This window comes from Camelus ferus, chromosome 15 (genome assembly GCF_009834535.1).
Source record: "Camelus ferus isolate YT-003-E chromosome 15, BCGSAC_Cfer_1.0, whole genome shotgun sequence".
NCBI classification, from domain to species: Eukaryota; Metazoa; Chordata; class Mammalia; order Artiodactyla; family Camelidae; genus Camelus; species Camelus ferus.
The window spans coordinates 18,724,557-18,738,457 of record NC_045710.1 but is presented as its reverse complement, the minus strand read 5'-3'; the positions used below and the strand labels follow the sequence as shown (position 1 = coordinate 18,738,457).

The window sequence follows — 13,901 nt, the reverse complement described above, 5'->3', positions numbered from 1 at the left end:
CTCTAATTTGCTTCAGTACCTCGGGTAGCGCCAAAGCCCTTTCCACGATAAGAACCAGGAGCAGGGCTGCAGCCCAGGGCACCAAGCTCAAGTCACTGTAGACCCTGCCAGGGGCCATTTTCCGTTCCCTTCGTCCTTCCCAGGCGATCGCGAGACTTGCGCGTGTGGCCCCGCCCCTACCCTGTAGCGCCTTCGCCCGGGCGGGGTCTAGTCCTCCAGCCCCGCTACTCCGCATGGCCAATGCTCCCAGAGCAGGCTGAGGGTCGTTGCGGCTTGCGGAGGTCAGCGCTCTTCTCCGAGTGCCCCAGTCCTCGTTCGGGGAGATTGACCAACCCCTTCTCCTTTTCCCTCTTAAGCGAAGGCCTCCCCGCTGCCGCTCTCTCGGCCCTGCGTTCCTCTCGCATGGACGTCTGGGTCGCGTCCCGCAACAGTTCGCGGACAATCCATCCGCCCTCAGTAAACATGGCGGCGGGGGCGGGCAGGGGGCGGGGTCCCACTGTCATTCGGCCTCGTGCGGCGGGGCTGGCTGTCCCGCGGCCGCCGGACCCACGTGCGGAGACCCGGCAGGTGGGCCGGACGGGGGCGGGCCGCGAGGGGGTGGGCCAGGGCACAGGCTCCGAGAGTGGCGTCAGGGAGGGACGGGGAGGAGCTGAGAGGGGATGGGCGCGGTGAGCCGGCCCCCAGCGTGGGGGCCCGGGAAGGTCTGAGGCGCCAGCGGCGAAGTAGTAGTGGTCTCGCCACCTCGCATGTGGAGGGAAGGAGAGAAGCCAGGAAATAAAGAGGGTAATGCCGGGTGATGGAGGAGCGACGGGCCAAGGGCAAACCCCGGCGGGAGGAGACGAGCCTGGGGACGCCCAGACACCCTGTCCCCTTCACCCCAGTCCTGAGACCACGCGGCGTCCGGAGCCCTAGCCCACGTGGAGGTAGGGACGGGGTAGACGCTTCCCTAACTCCTCATCTTCTTTGCCTTCCTAGAAAAAGGGAGCGATGCTGATCTCGGGAAGACGGGACCTTCTTAGCCTTGGCTGAGCCACAGCGGTAAGGGGAAGACCAGGGCTGCCCTGGGTGGCCCAGGGCCCTGATGGAAGGGCGCAAAGCGAGACCCGCGCCGGGAGGGGCTGAGGTTGGCTTTGGTTAGAGCCAGCAAAAGCTCATGAAAGCTAACCAAAGCTCATTTTTAGTAGCCTGGCTTCCCTTCCACCTACCCCCAGGTGTCTGGAATCTCCTCAAATGATTTACTTTCAGAGGGCTGGCCCATTTTCTAAGGCATTAGTAATTATTAGTATTTTAATGAGGGTTCCTAAAGCCTCTCAAGACCCTGAGGAATTCTAGGCACAAGGACAGATTTTGAAGGAATCTTTTTGGGAAGGTTGGTCCTGCGGTGGCGCTTTTGCCTTTTGTAGGAGTCAGAGCAATCCAGTTGTAACCAAAGTGAGGATAGGGTTAGAGTGGTGAAGAGTGATTTTCTTTCTTGAATGTATATATGTTAGACTTTTTAAAAAGGGTCCCACAGCCCACTATTTGTGCCCTGTGTGTTACAGTTATAGTCAAACAACTCAGCTCTTACTTTTGGGCCCCTCAGAGAGATGCAAGTCCATGGGGTTTAGATTAGTGTAGAGTTTTTAGAAAGCCACTATCCTGTCTTAGAATCATGTTTAATGAAGGCTTTGCTACTGGGTCAAGTTTTTGCTGCTCTTTTCTGGCTCTTTCTTTCTTGAGCCATCCAGGGGGGTTCTTTGCATTTCATGCAAATAGAATTCTCAGGAAGCCCTGCCAGTTTACCCTAGGAGTAGAGGGTCTCCATTTCTGTACACGTGTTTTCCATTCTATACTGGGGCCACTCCTCCTTTCTCTAACTGCCTTCCTATCCGTATCATTAACCCTTGACCTCTACACATTGTTATTTGTACATGGCAGAGATCTTCTCTCCTCTTAATCTCCAGTAATTCCCGTCATCTCTGCCCTAACAGTAAAAACTTGCTAAAGAGAAGTGAGAAAACTCCAGATGTTGCAATGTACAAAGGCCCGGGGCATCTTTCGCTTAGACTAGACTAGCCTGCCAGAAACGTTGTTCTGAAGAGTAACATTTGTGACTCAGTAGAACATGTGATCCAAGAGCTGCCAACTCTAATTTCCTCTCTTCATTGGCCCCAAGAGGTTCAGAGATCAGGTTTGGTCTGTGTGAGGCCATATCTTACCAGCCAGGCAACATTTGTCCAAGAGCACAGTGTAGGAGAGCTGGAAGACAGCTAGGCTGATCTTTCTCCTAGTAGGCAAGAAGAGAAAATGTAGTTTATGTTAATCTGCCTCTAGAGTCGTTGAAATCTAAACTTTGTTCCATGAGTGACTGACCACAGTTAACACTGCTCCTGCACTGGTTCTGGGAGGAAGGGGCCATGTGAATCACCACACCGTTTTTTCTCCCTTGTTTTGTATCGCGCTGTGTAACGGTTGAAAACTAGAGAGTGTTCATGTAAAGTGCACAACCTGAGACATTGTGTTTTGAAAGTGAGAGCTATGGTTATTTTTTCAATATTTATTATTACTAGTGCTTATAAAGCATGTAGTGCACTGCTGGATTAGGTAGCAGGTGTTCAAAAAATGTTAACTCATCATGTTAGGCTATTTAAATACATGGGGCCTCAGTGTCTGTCGATAAGTGAGGGAGTTGTAATAGTGATCTCTTAAGATTTCTTTCAGTTTGAAATTCTGGTCCTTGTTCTGAGGGTAATAGTACATTCTTTGAGGACTGGTATTTCTTGTGCAGGACTCAGAAAGGCAACTTCCCCATCTTCTCCCAGCTCCTCCTTTGCAATTCCCCCTAGCACACAGTGCCAAGTGTAACTTGCAGCAAAAGCCTAATCCACCCAGGAATGCTGTTGAATGTGAGCTCCCTGCTCCCCATTCTGGAGCCTCTGGGGCTGAGCTGGAGTTTGGGGGCCCTAGGGTGATAGGGCCATTTGGACCACAGTGATTGGTTCCCTGAAGGGGCCAGAACAAATAGCTTCTGAGCTTCACTCCACCCCCAGTTCCTCATCTCACCTCAGCCACTTATAGAGCAGACCCTCAGCCTCTGCCCGGCTCCAGACACACAGCTTCTGCAGGCAGCTCTGCCTCCGAACAGAGATTGCCTCTTAAGGTAGGTGTCTGCCCCAGTGGGATAAGACCACTTTCCCGGACTGTTTCTTTTGCCCCCAGTTCCCTGCCTGGTTTGCTTCTCTCCAGAGTGCCCCTACAATTGTAACTCTGAACCCCTGGCTCCAGCACGTTGCCCTCTCACGTTTGAATCCCACCACTCTTCCCGGATCTGCTGTCGACTAGGTTGTTGAAGGTAGAGGAGCTGAGAGGAGGTTAGCAGGGCTTATTTAGTGATGTTGGGGAGAACAGAGAGGTTGGACTGGGGATGCCTGGAATGGAATTTGGGGCTGCCATGGAGGTGATCTCCCTGGTGATTGGTGCTGAGAAGGGGTGCTGTTAGGAAGGTGACCCAGGGGATCATAGGAGGTGGGGGCTGAGGCCAGGCTGTCATTAGTCTCTGCTTCTTCTTCTCTGCTGGGTTGTGGCGCCAGGCTAGGTCCTGCTGGCTGAGTGCATTGTAGTGACTGGGTCTGTGCCTGCAAGTGGGGGCAGGGAATTCTGAGAAGAAATGTGGACTAGAGTTGACTTTTCTTTCGCTAGTAGGGTGGAGACCTAAGAAGGTTCTTTAGTTTCACAGCTGTGTACACCCAAAAAGGTATTGGCCAGTTAGTTGTCTCCTAGCTGTCTCACTCTTCTGCTTCCTCCCTCCCCTCTCTACCTTACCAAACCCATATCAGTACCTCCAGATTTTCAAGGGCTGCCACCAAGCTGGCTGGTCTAAGTCTGATGGGTGTGGGGTGCACAGGCCCAAGGGTGAGCGGCCAGAATAGGCCTGACTAAGAGCTAATTTCTTTGCAGCTGACCCCGGACAGTGTCACTTGGTGAGAGAAGAGGATTGTGAGACTGTGGCTGGGAGTCAGGTTGTAGCCACTTGCCTGCCACCGCCCCGCCAAGTGGCAGCCCAGAGCCCAGGAGCAGCAAGTGACTGCAGGTCACAGACGCAGAGAGGATATGAGTGTGGGGGTGACCACCTCCACTCCCCTCTCCCCAACCTCAGACACAAACGTGATCACATCCACCTTCTCCGTGGTGGACTATGTGGTCTTTGTCTTGCTGCTGGTTCTCTCCCTTGCCATTGGGCTGTATCATGCCTATCGTGGCTGGGGCCGGCATTCCATCGGCCAGCTCCTAATGGCAGACCGCAAGATGGGCTGCCTTCCTGTGGCGCTGTCCTTGCTGGCCACCTTCCAGTCAGCCGTGGCCATCCTGGGTGTGCCATCTGAGATCTACCGATTCGGGACCCAGTATTGGTTCCTGGGCTGCTCCTATTTCCTGGGACTGCTGATCCCTGCACACGTCTTCATCCCTGTCTTCTACCGACTGCACCTCACCAGTGCCTATGAGGTGAGCAGGGAGGAAGGAAGGAGCACATAGGATGCCCAGGGTCAGAGATGGAGAGGAGGAACAGGGGACATATGAGAGGTCTGGGCCCCCAGATCTCTGCCTAATGACAGTGACAGGGAACACATCATGTGTTTACAAGTTGTTTCTGATCAAGGTCAGGCTGGGGTGGGAGTAGGGAGAGAAGAAGGGTGCTGTGCTGAGTGGGGCCCAGAGTGGATATGACTTGGATAGTCCCTCTGCTCCGGGGCCTCTTGACGGAAGTTGTGTGTGAATTGTCGGGGGTGGAGTGGGCAGGAATACCTTTTTTTTAATGTATATATCTACTCCTACCTAGTACCTGGAGCTCCGATTCAATACAGCTGTGCGGGTTTGTGGGACCGTGACCTTCATCTTTCAGATGGTAAGTGGAATGAGGATAGAAATTGAGCCTGAGGCATAGTAGGGGGACTGAACTTGGGCTTGCTGAGGCAGTTGGAGCCTTCCCTGCTCTCAGACTGGCAAGACTGAAATCCCTGCCAGGGGTTCAGTGTCACTGAAGCCCCCCAGAGGCATCCTGTTTCCCATTTCTTCCATTTCCAGCACAGCTACTATGGTGGCAGCAAGCCAAAGTTAGAAGGGGAAAGAGAAGTGAGGCCAGGTGAAGGGAGGCCACTGGGTTACTGGAGCCAAGGTCCATTGTCCCTCCCACTCTGCCTACCCTCACATTCTCTTTTCTGTACCCAACAGGTGATCTACATGGGTGTCGTCCTCTATGCACCATCACTGGCCCTCAATGCAGGTAAGGAGTCACAACCCCGGGCTCCTAGCCACAGCAGGCTGGGGAAAAGCCTTTTGGAAGGGCAAGTAGAGGAACAGAATCTAACCTTAGCCAGGGAATTACTTCAGCCTGGGCCCTTGGCTGTTTACTACTAGAGGAGGAGGCAGGCTTGGTTTACCTCGCTTGAAAGCTAATCAAACATTACCAGGCCCCATCTGAATTGGTTAATCAACACCTTTTGGCGGAGCTTTGCAAACATTTTTTTCCATTGTGGTAAATGATTCATTTCATCTTTAATGACCAAATGCTTCATGTCTTATCACGGCTTTCCTGGCCTCTCTGCTGGGAAACCCTCCTTCAGAGGCTGGAATGTGACTTTGATATGTTTTGCAGTGACCGGCTTTGATCTCTGGTTATCGGTGCTGACCCTAGGCATTGTCTGTACCATCTACACTGCTCTGGTGAGTGCAGGTAGGCTTAGGGGAGGGAGGAGAAGAGATGAAATCAGGAGAGATGGGAGGAAAAGGAAGAGAGGGATGAGATAAGTAGGTGGGTGGTAGATGAGATAAGAATATAGGTGAGGAGATGGCATGAAATTCTATGATAGGATGAAATGGGATGTAGGAAATGGGATGGGATTATGGTGGAGCAGCCAGCAGGTGGTCCTTTGCACGGGCTGCCTCATTGGCCTGATCATGTTTGCCTGCTGTCAGGAGTATCCCATGAGCATCCCACCATAATGGGACAGGAAGGGAAGGAGTGGGAATGATGTCAGCAGGGTCTCACCAACTATACACAGCTGGCGGCAGTATAGTGCCCTTGTTGGTGGTCTGGTTTCGTAGACATCTGTGGCAGGCATGCTGTCTTTCCTGCAGGGTGGACTGAAGGCAGTCATCTGGACAGATGTGTTCCAGACACTGGTCATGTTCCTAGGGCAGCTGGTGGTTATCATTGTGGGGTCGGCCAAGGTGGGCGGCTTGGGGCATGTGTGGGATGTGGCTTCCCAGCACGGCCTCATCTCTGGAATCGAGTAAGTACACCCCTTCCCCTGGCCAGGGTCTGTAGTGCTGGGAGCTGAGCCCATCCTAGAGCCTGCGCCCAGGGCCGTAGTAAGCAGAGGGCACATTGTGGAAGCCTGGGTGCAGCACTGAGAACGGTGGGAAGCTGGCACTGCAGAGGTGATGGTTGAGTGTCAGGTCGGTTTGAGTTCCTGGACTGGAGGAGAAATGGAAACCCCCCTCCAACTTGCTGCCCTGTCTCTAGTCCATTCAGTTCTTGCCTTGAGTAGCTCCTCAGCCCTCACAGTGTCTCTTCTCTGCCCTGCCTCCTGCCTCTGGTTGTAGGGGGCGAGGAAGGCTGAGTTTCTAGGGCAACACTGACACACTGGCATTTATGGCAGGCTGGATCCGGACCCTTTTGTGAGGCACACTTTCTGGACGTTGGCTTTCGGGGGTGTCTTCATGATGCTCTCCTTGTATGGAGTGAACCAGGCTCAGGTTCAGCGCTACCTCAGTTCCCGCACGGAGAAGGCTGCTGTGCTGTGAGTGCGGGGATGGGAAGATGGGGGCGCCTGGGCTGGGGGAGGGGAGTGGGCCCTGGTTCCACAGAGGGCAGCTGGGGTGGGGGCAGGATGCCAGAGCATACACACACCCGTTGGGCAGGACGTGGGTCTGCTTTCTGGGGCTTAGGGACGTGCCCTCTTGGCACCGGCCTCTTTTGCAGGTCCTGCTACGTGGTCTTCCCTTGCCAGCAGGTGGTCCTTTGCATGGGCTGCCTCATTGGCCTGGTCATGTTTGCCTACTATCAGGAGTATCCCATGAGCACCCAGCAGTCTCAAGCAGCCCCTGACCAGGTGAGAAGGCCTCCCTCTCCCTGTCGTGGACCCCCGAAGAGGAGTGTCTGGGTTACTGCAGAAAGGACTCCCAGTCTAGGGGAGAAATGGATGTAAAGTCCTTCCTGCTCTGGGATTCTACAGTCCAACATTAGGATCCCAGCCCCCACCTAATCACAGTGCTCACCCTACTGGGGTGGGGATCTACCTTTAGACTCACCGCCCTGCACCACGTGCTCTGCAGGGAGCTGTCACGCTGGTCTTGTCTAACTCTCCCAACAGCCTCATTTTCCAGAGGAGAAGAGAGGCCGGACATGGCAGCTGGCATGCTCGTCATGCCACTCGCTGGGGCAGAGCTGGGGTGTGGGTTGCATCCTTCTCTCTCCAGAGCTCGCTTTCTCTCTACTTACTGTGGGGTCACCCTCAGTGCCTGGCCCCCTTCCTAACACCCCCAGTCTCTGTAGACTGGCTGGCACATGCAGGGAAGGGCGGCTCACCCTGGGGAAGGGCTCCTTTCTGACGAGAGCTGTGCCCTTCTGCTCTGCCTGCAGTTCGTCTTGTACTTTGTGATGGATCTCCTGCGAGGCCTGCCGGGCCTGCCTGGGCTCTTTGTCGCCTGCCTCTTCAGTGGCTCCCTCAGGTACACTCTCTGACCTTTTCCGTCAGATTGGCAGTGCTGAACCCTACTTGGTCCAAGGTGACGGGTGGAGGAGAGGATCCCTCTGAGTTTCTTGTTGTGCCTGTTCATGTGTGGATGACAAGGGACAGCTCACCTGTGTGGGACAGAGCATATCCCTTCCCTGGCGATGCCCCTTTTTGGTGAAGAATTCTTTTTTTATGATACCAGGAATCGATCTAGTTGAACCATACCTGTACCCAACTCAGAAAAGGCCAGCTGTCCCTGCCTCCCAGGCCTCTTCCTTGGCTGCCAGCTGTCAGGATGGCATTTGGGCTGCACATGTCCTCTCCTGCCTTCAGGGCACTCTTCCCTCAATGGGGTCCCTTGTTAGTTTTGCCCTTCTCAGCTCCCAGCCTCGTCTTTCTCTTCCTCCTTTCAGCACCATATCCTCTGCTTTTAATTCATTGGCAACTGTTACGCTGGAAGACCTGATTCGACCCTGGTTCCCTCATTTCTCTGAAGTCCGGGCCACCGTGCTTTCCAGAATCATCGGTGGGATTATGCTTCCTCATCACACCCTAAGCACTGTCGTCCATCTGCTTTGAAGCATCAGCTTTACTGGGCTCGGCACCTGCCCATGAAGCACGGACCCTGTTCACGTGTCAGGGAGCTTCCTGGGGAGGTCTCTGAGTCACACAGCAGTGAGGTCAGGGGGTGGGGGGACCTGGAGTGGGTCCTGACACAGAGGTCCTAGTTTGGCTGGGGACAGAGCTTTGCTCTGTTTCCCCCTCTTTATCATGTTAACTCACATCTGCTTATTTCCTCCCTTCTTTTTCCCCAGCCTTTGGCTATGGGCTGCTTTGTCTGGGAATGGCCTATATTTCCTCCCAGATGGGACCTGTGCTGCAGGTAATGACTATGGAAAGAAGGAAGCAATTTTTAAGGGCAAACAGGAGCTGATTGAAACTGGAAGTTGAAGAAGACAGCATTTGTGAAAGCAATGACATAGGGAGTGGTGTCAGACATTCCCCTTTGATGGGCTGCCTTTAGCTGTGAACAGACTCCCAAGTAGCCAAAAGCCCCAGGGTCATTGTTGGCTTAGAGACATCCAAGGAGCAGTGTCAGGAGAATCCAAAGCACCGTCCCTTAATCATTTCTGCTCTCTGACAAGGAGGGCTCTGAGGGAGTGGCGGTGGTGAGGCTGGGGGGGTCTCTGAGCCTGTCTGTTCTTTTCTCTTTTTCTCTACCCTGTCCTCCACAGGCAGCACTCAGCATCTTTGGCATGGTTGGGGGCCCGCTGCTCGGACTCTTCTGCCTTGGGATGTTCTTTCCTTGTGCCAACCCTCCTGTGAGTGAGTCATCTGGCTCCATGGTCAGGTGCAGAGGTGGATCTGGGGAATGGCTTGGCAGGGCTCTCACGGTGGATGCTGGGCACTGGTGTGAAGATGTAGAGGGACTGGCATTGGGACAGGAGAGTGTGCCGTGTCTCTGGGCAGGGTGCCATCATAGGCCTGTTGGCTGGACTCATCATGGCCTTCTGGATCGGCATTGGGAGCATAGTGACCAGCATGAACTTAGGCACAGCACCATCTCCCCTTAATGGGTCCAGCTTCTCCCTGCCCAGCAACCTGACCACTGTCACCTTGGCCACAGTGATGCCCTCGACCACCCTCTCCAAGTGAGTCACTCTCTTTCTCCTTGGGGATAATAGCTCATTTTTGAGAGGTTTTCCAGGGTCTTGCTAAGGGGTGGGCTGCCAGAGGCCCAGGGAAGTGTTGGGTGTTGGATCCCAAGACCCTGGGACAGTGTGGGGTTGGGGGAGGCAGGTGCCCGAGGAGCGCCCTGTCAGTGAATTGCTAATTGCCCTCACCCTCTGCTCTCCCCAGGCCCACAGGGCTGCAGCGGCTCTACTCCCTTTCGTATTTATGGTACAGCGCTCACAACTCCACCACGGTCATTGTGGTGGGCCTGGCTGTCAGTCTGCTCACTGGTGAGGGGGTGTGGGATAGGGACACAGAGGAAAAAGGATGGGCTGAGGGAGGGCGCTCAGGGAATCCTGGGCTCCTGGGCGTCTGGAACAGTCAGGTGTCTTGGCTAAGCTCTAGGAGGTGGACGGGGGTGGGGGTTCGGAGCACCGAGACCAAATGGCTGCAGGGTGGGCACTGGTTGCACAGTTGGAGCCTCAGGGGTGCTTTGTCTTCAGGGGGAATGCGGGGCCGGACCCTGAACCCTCAGACCATTTACCCAGTGTTGCCAAGACTCCTTGCCCTCCTGCCCCTGTCCTGTCAGAAGCGATTGCACTGCAAAACCCGCAGCCAGGTAGGACCTCTGTCGTCCAGATGGCCCCTCCCTTCCCTCTCAGACTCCTGCTGGGCCTTTGGTGGGGGTTCCCTCCCCTCCCTTTTCTGACTCCTCCCCAGCCCCCCTTTCTCTGATGACTGGCCTGAGTCTAGGCCATCCTGCAGCAGCTGCCCTGGCTCCTTCCCACAGGGGAGCAGGGGCTTGGTGGGCAGGAGGGTCTTGGCCCCAAGAAGCAGGGGGGCCCAGAGCTGCTGGCCTTTCCTCTCCCTGCCCGCCCCTGTGCTCACCTCCGGGTTTGCAGGATTGCTTCTCACTTCCTCCCCACTGCCCCTCGCTGGTCTCCTTTCTGTCAGGACAAAGCAGGGTCACCTTTCCTGCATGAACTCCCGCACCACCCCTTTGTCTCATGTTCACCCCACTGCTCCCTTTGCTCTGTGTTCCCCAGGACCTGTCTGTGGACACCACTGCGTTTCCGGAGAAGATGAGTAACGGGGTGCTAAGGGGCAGCAGGGACAAGGAGGCCATGGCAGTGGCTGAGGAAGGCTCAGCCCACCAGGGTATCAGCCCCACCTTCATCCTCCAGGAGACCTCACTGTGATCGGGACTCGGGATCCAGCCCAGAGGCCACCTTGTGGTACAGGGATGAGTTCCCTGACGAGGACTGGATGACCTAACCCACACCAAAGCACCTTGTTCTTAGGGGGTCTGTGCTGCAGTAGAAGCTGTCACGTCACAGGAGGCTTGAGTAGGACAGGGTTTTTCCTCTCTAGAGAACGAGGCTTGCACAGAGCAAGATTTTGCCAGAAAAGAAGCTAGCGGCGAATCCTCTGGGAAAAGGATAATGGCTTCTGATTCAGCATCACCAAGCTCCTTTGAAGTGAATAGAAACAGCAGTGCTGGGCCTACTCTGGCAAGACTGATCATCTCCCCATAAAATTCAGAGCTGCCTTGGCCAGCTGTTGCTTCCCTTGCTGTCTCATCGAAACACAGATGCTGTCAGCCACAAAGGGCCCCTGTGACACTACTTTCAGGGAGTCTGTGATACCCAGGCCCCTCTCAATCTTATCTGTCTACCTCCATTCTTGAAAGGGAGGTTTTAGTGTCCCTGAGAGGCCTCTCCGAATAGACCGCTACGTTCATCTCCTTCGCGTAGAATAGGGAAACTTTCCACCTCGCTGCCCTCGCCCTCCACCTCTGTAATAGGCACTTGGGGATGGGGCAAATATTGATCCAAGAAGCCAGGGCTTGACCAAGTCCACTGTGGAGTATGCTGTCTGTCTGACTCCTGAGCCACATCACCCTAAGTGTCGTCATTCAAGCTTCTGTTTGCTTTTGGAATTTCTTCCCCACATCTTTGTTCCTAGGGAATAAAAACCGTCATTGGGCTAGAATTTGGGCTCCTGTACTGTTTGCAGCTGCTCTTGTCCACCTGAGCCCCATCCCTGGCAAGGATAAAGAGCCCCTCTTCCCGTGCACAGGTCTTTCTCTGCTGAGGAGAGAGGGGCACAGGGGACCAGCGATGGCTTGGGGAGGTTTCCAGTGTCTATGGCCAGGGTGTCTGCAGGGAGTAGCATCATGATTTGAAGGCGGAAGATGCACCCTTTCCCTCTGCCACTTCTCTTCCCCTGTGGCTCAGTCTGTTCCCTGGCTCGCCCACTTTGTCCTCCACCAGGACAATCACTGCTGCTCTGAGATTTTTCACCTTGGAGGCAGGAGGAAGAATGCTACTATTTGGCTTTAAAAATAGAACATTCGAGGTAGACTTTTATGGTCTTGTGAAGAACACTGTGCTCATGGCCACCCACACCTGGTCTCTACCTCTGCCTGGCCCCATCCAGCTGCCCGGAACCAGCTCTGCACAAGCTCTCCAGGCCCCTCAGCAGACTTAGTACCAGAAAATGCCAGGTTGACTCTGCCCTGAGGTCTGCCCTCCTCTTGACAGCCCCCCACCTGGGGGCTGAGGGCCACTGGTCCTGGCTAGCTGTCCTACCCACCAATCTGCCAGAGTTCTAAACCTAACTGGGCTCTCATTTGTTCATTCTTTAATATATTTATCCATCACCCACTTCATGCAAGGACCTTACCTTGGCTGCCATTTTACAGGTAAGGAAATGACTGTGCCACCATTGGTATTTCAAAGTTGCCAAATTTAGTCTCAAATTCCTGCACTTTAGCTATCTTTGCATAAGAAAAGAGGGGGAACCCTATAGGACTCAAAACTTTCAAGAATTATGATATTTAAGGGGAATGGTGAAAAGATTCATTTCCATATGAAGAATTGAAACTCTAACTAAATATAGATATTCCTTCTTTTCTAGTGCAGTATTTTATCTTCACATAGCATTTTTAAAGTGCCATTTAATGATTATGAGCGTGGATTCTAGTGGACAGACCTGGGTTCAAATACTGGTTCATTTACCTAACCTTAAGCTTCAGTTTCTTCATCTATAAAGCATGAATTTCACAGGGTTAAGGATTCAAAATTATATTGTGTATAAAGGACTTACACATTCCTTAAATTCAATTATTGTCATGATAATTATTGGAGTTTTCAAAGCACTTTTCATGTACTACCTGATTTTATACCTTGGGAGAGAAGTACACCCCATATCATTTGTATTTTTGACGTGTAAGGTAACTGGATTGCTCGCCTTGTGCTAAGGTGGCTACAGTTTTACTCACCACTGTTTTTGTACCATCAGTGCAAATGTCCACAGAGTGTAAAGGACATGTTACATCTTAGTACTATCATGTAAGAAATAGCTTTAACTTTAGTGACTCCTTGATAAGATCCCTGGGACTTCTAGGGGTTCATGGACCACACTTTGAGGATTGTTGCTCTAAACCAGGAGAGGGTACAAGAACTTTCATAGCAACTTAATAACCCTAAACTGGAGACAATCCAAAAGTCTGTAAAAGCTAGTGTTACATTCTTAAAGGAATGTTAACGCAGTAATGACAAAAAATTAACCACAGCCATACTCATAAACAGGCTAGTGTTGATTTTTAAAAAAAGCAAGTCATTGAGGAGGGGAGGATGTAGCTCAGTGGTAGAGCGCATGCTTAGTATGCACGTGGTCCTGTGTTCAATCCTCAGCACCTCCATTAAAATAAAACAAATAAATAAATAAAGTTAATTATTTAAAAAAAAGTCATCGAACACTGTGATTCCATTTGTTAAAGTTCATAGCAGAAAAAAAGTTAAGCTGTATTGTTTATGGACCCATATGAAGGAAGTAAAACCATAAAGAAAAGCAAAGGAATGATTAACAGACAGGAACATGGTTACCTCAAGGGAAAAGGGTGGATGATATGATTTTGGTGGAGCTTTGAAGGTACAGTGTTCTAGCTCCTCACTGGGTAGGAATATCATAAAAATTCACGTTAAGCATTACAAATGTATCTCATATGCTCTAGGTATATTTCTCAGTAATTAAAAACAATATACGATAGTCATCGACATAGCTCTCATTTCCAATATATTCGTAAGAAGAAACATGTAGTAATATTACTATGCCACCCTTTGTAGTGAAAATGATGAGGAAAAGCCTACATTAATGGTTCTTTGTATATGCACAAACTATCTCTGGAAGGGTATCGAAGAAACAAAGATGTATGCCTGTGAGTGGGGGTGGGATGATAAGGAGATGGGGCTGAGAGGGGAGCCTTTTCTCTCATCTTTCTGCTTCTTTTTATACACTGTGTTTTTGACTTGATTTTATACATGTTGAACAATTCATGAATTACCAATACTAAAATATTTTAAAAGCCCTGTCCATCTGGAAGCTTAAAATATACTTTTAAGTAACACCTGAATTAAAGACAAATCGTATTGGAAATTATAAACCATTTAGAAACCTCCTGCAACTCAAGCATTACATAGCAAAAACTGTGTCTTTAAGCAATCTTCT

At 52.0% G+C, this 13,901-nt stretch overlaps 1 protein-coding gene across 2 annotated transcripts; it reads left to right on the top strand.

Annotated features, from left to right (window-relative positions):
• Positions 1 to 495: 495 nt before the first annotated feature.
• LOC102512948 (sodium-dependent multivitamin transporter) lies at positions 496 to 11,381 on the top strand. Of its 2 annotated transcripts, none has more exons than XM_032497234.1 (17): positions 496 to 567; positions 976 to 1,038; positions 3,937 to 4,482; positions 4,817 to 4,882; positions 5,209 to 5,260; positions 5,633 to 5,700; positions 6,115 to 6,269; positions 6,639 to 6,779; positions 6,962 to 7,091; positions 7,622 to 7,710; positions 8,129 to 8,241; positions 8,531 to 8,598; positions 8,951 to 9,037; positions 9,186 to 9,367; positions 9,576 to 9,679; positions 9,893 to 10,008; positions 10,436 to 11,381. In XM_032497234.1, the coding sequence occupies exons 3-17, from the start codon at positions 4,090 to 4,092 to the stop codon at positions 10,586 to 10,588; spliced, it is 1,917 nt and encodes a 638-aa protein (XP_032353125.1). In that variant the 5' UTR covers positions 496 to 567; positions 976 to 1,038; positions 3,937 to 4,089; the 3' UTR covers positions 10,589 to 11,381. The 2 variants fall into 2 exon arrangements, with proteins under 2 accessions (XP_032353125.1, XP_014418990.1); XM_014563504.2 differs by lacking the exon at positions 496 to 567 and adding an exon at positions 626 to 783.
• The last annotated feature ends 2,520 nt before the right edge of the window (positions 11,382 to 13,901 follow it).

Excerpts from the sequence above, each read along its gene's own strand:
- LOC102512948 (XM_032497234.1), top strand. The coding sequence starts at position 4,090 with ATGAGTGTGGGGGTGACCACCTCCACTCCCCTCTCCCCAACCTCAGAC. Across the intron at positions 5,701-6,114 it reads GTACCATCTACACTGCTCTG|GGTGGACTGAAGGCAGTCAT; the intron begins GTGAGTGCAGGT and ends TCTTTCCTGCAG. Across the intron at positions 9,680-9,892 it reads GGCTGTCAGTCTGCTCACTG|GGGGAATGCGGGGCCGGACC; the intron begins GTGAGGGGGTGT and ends CTTTGTCTTCAG.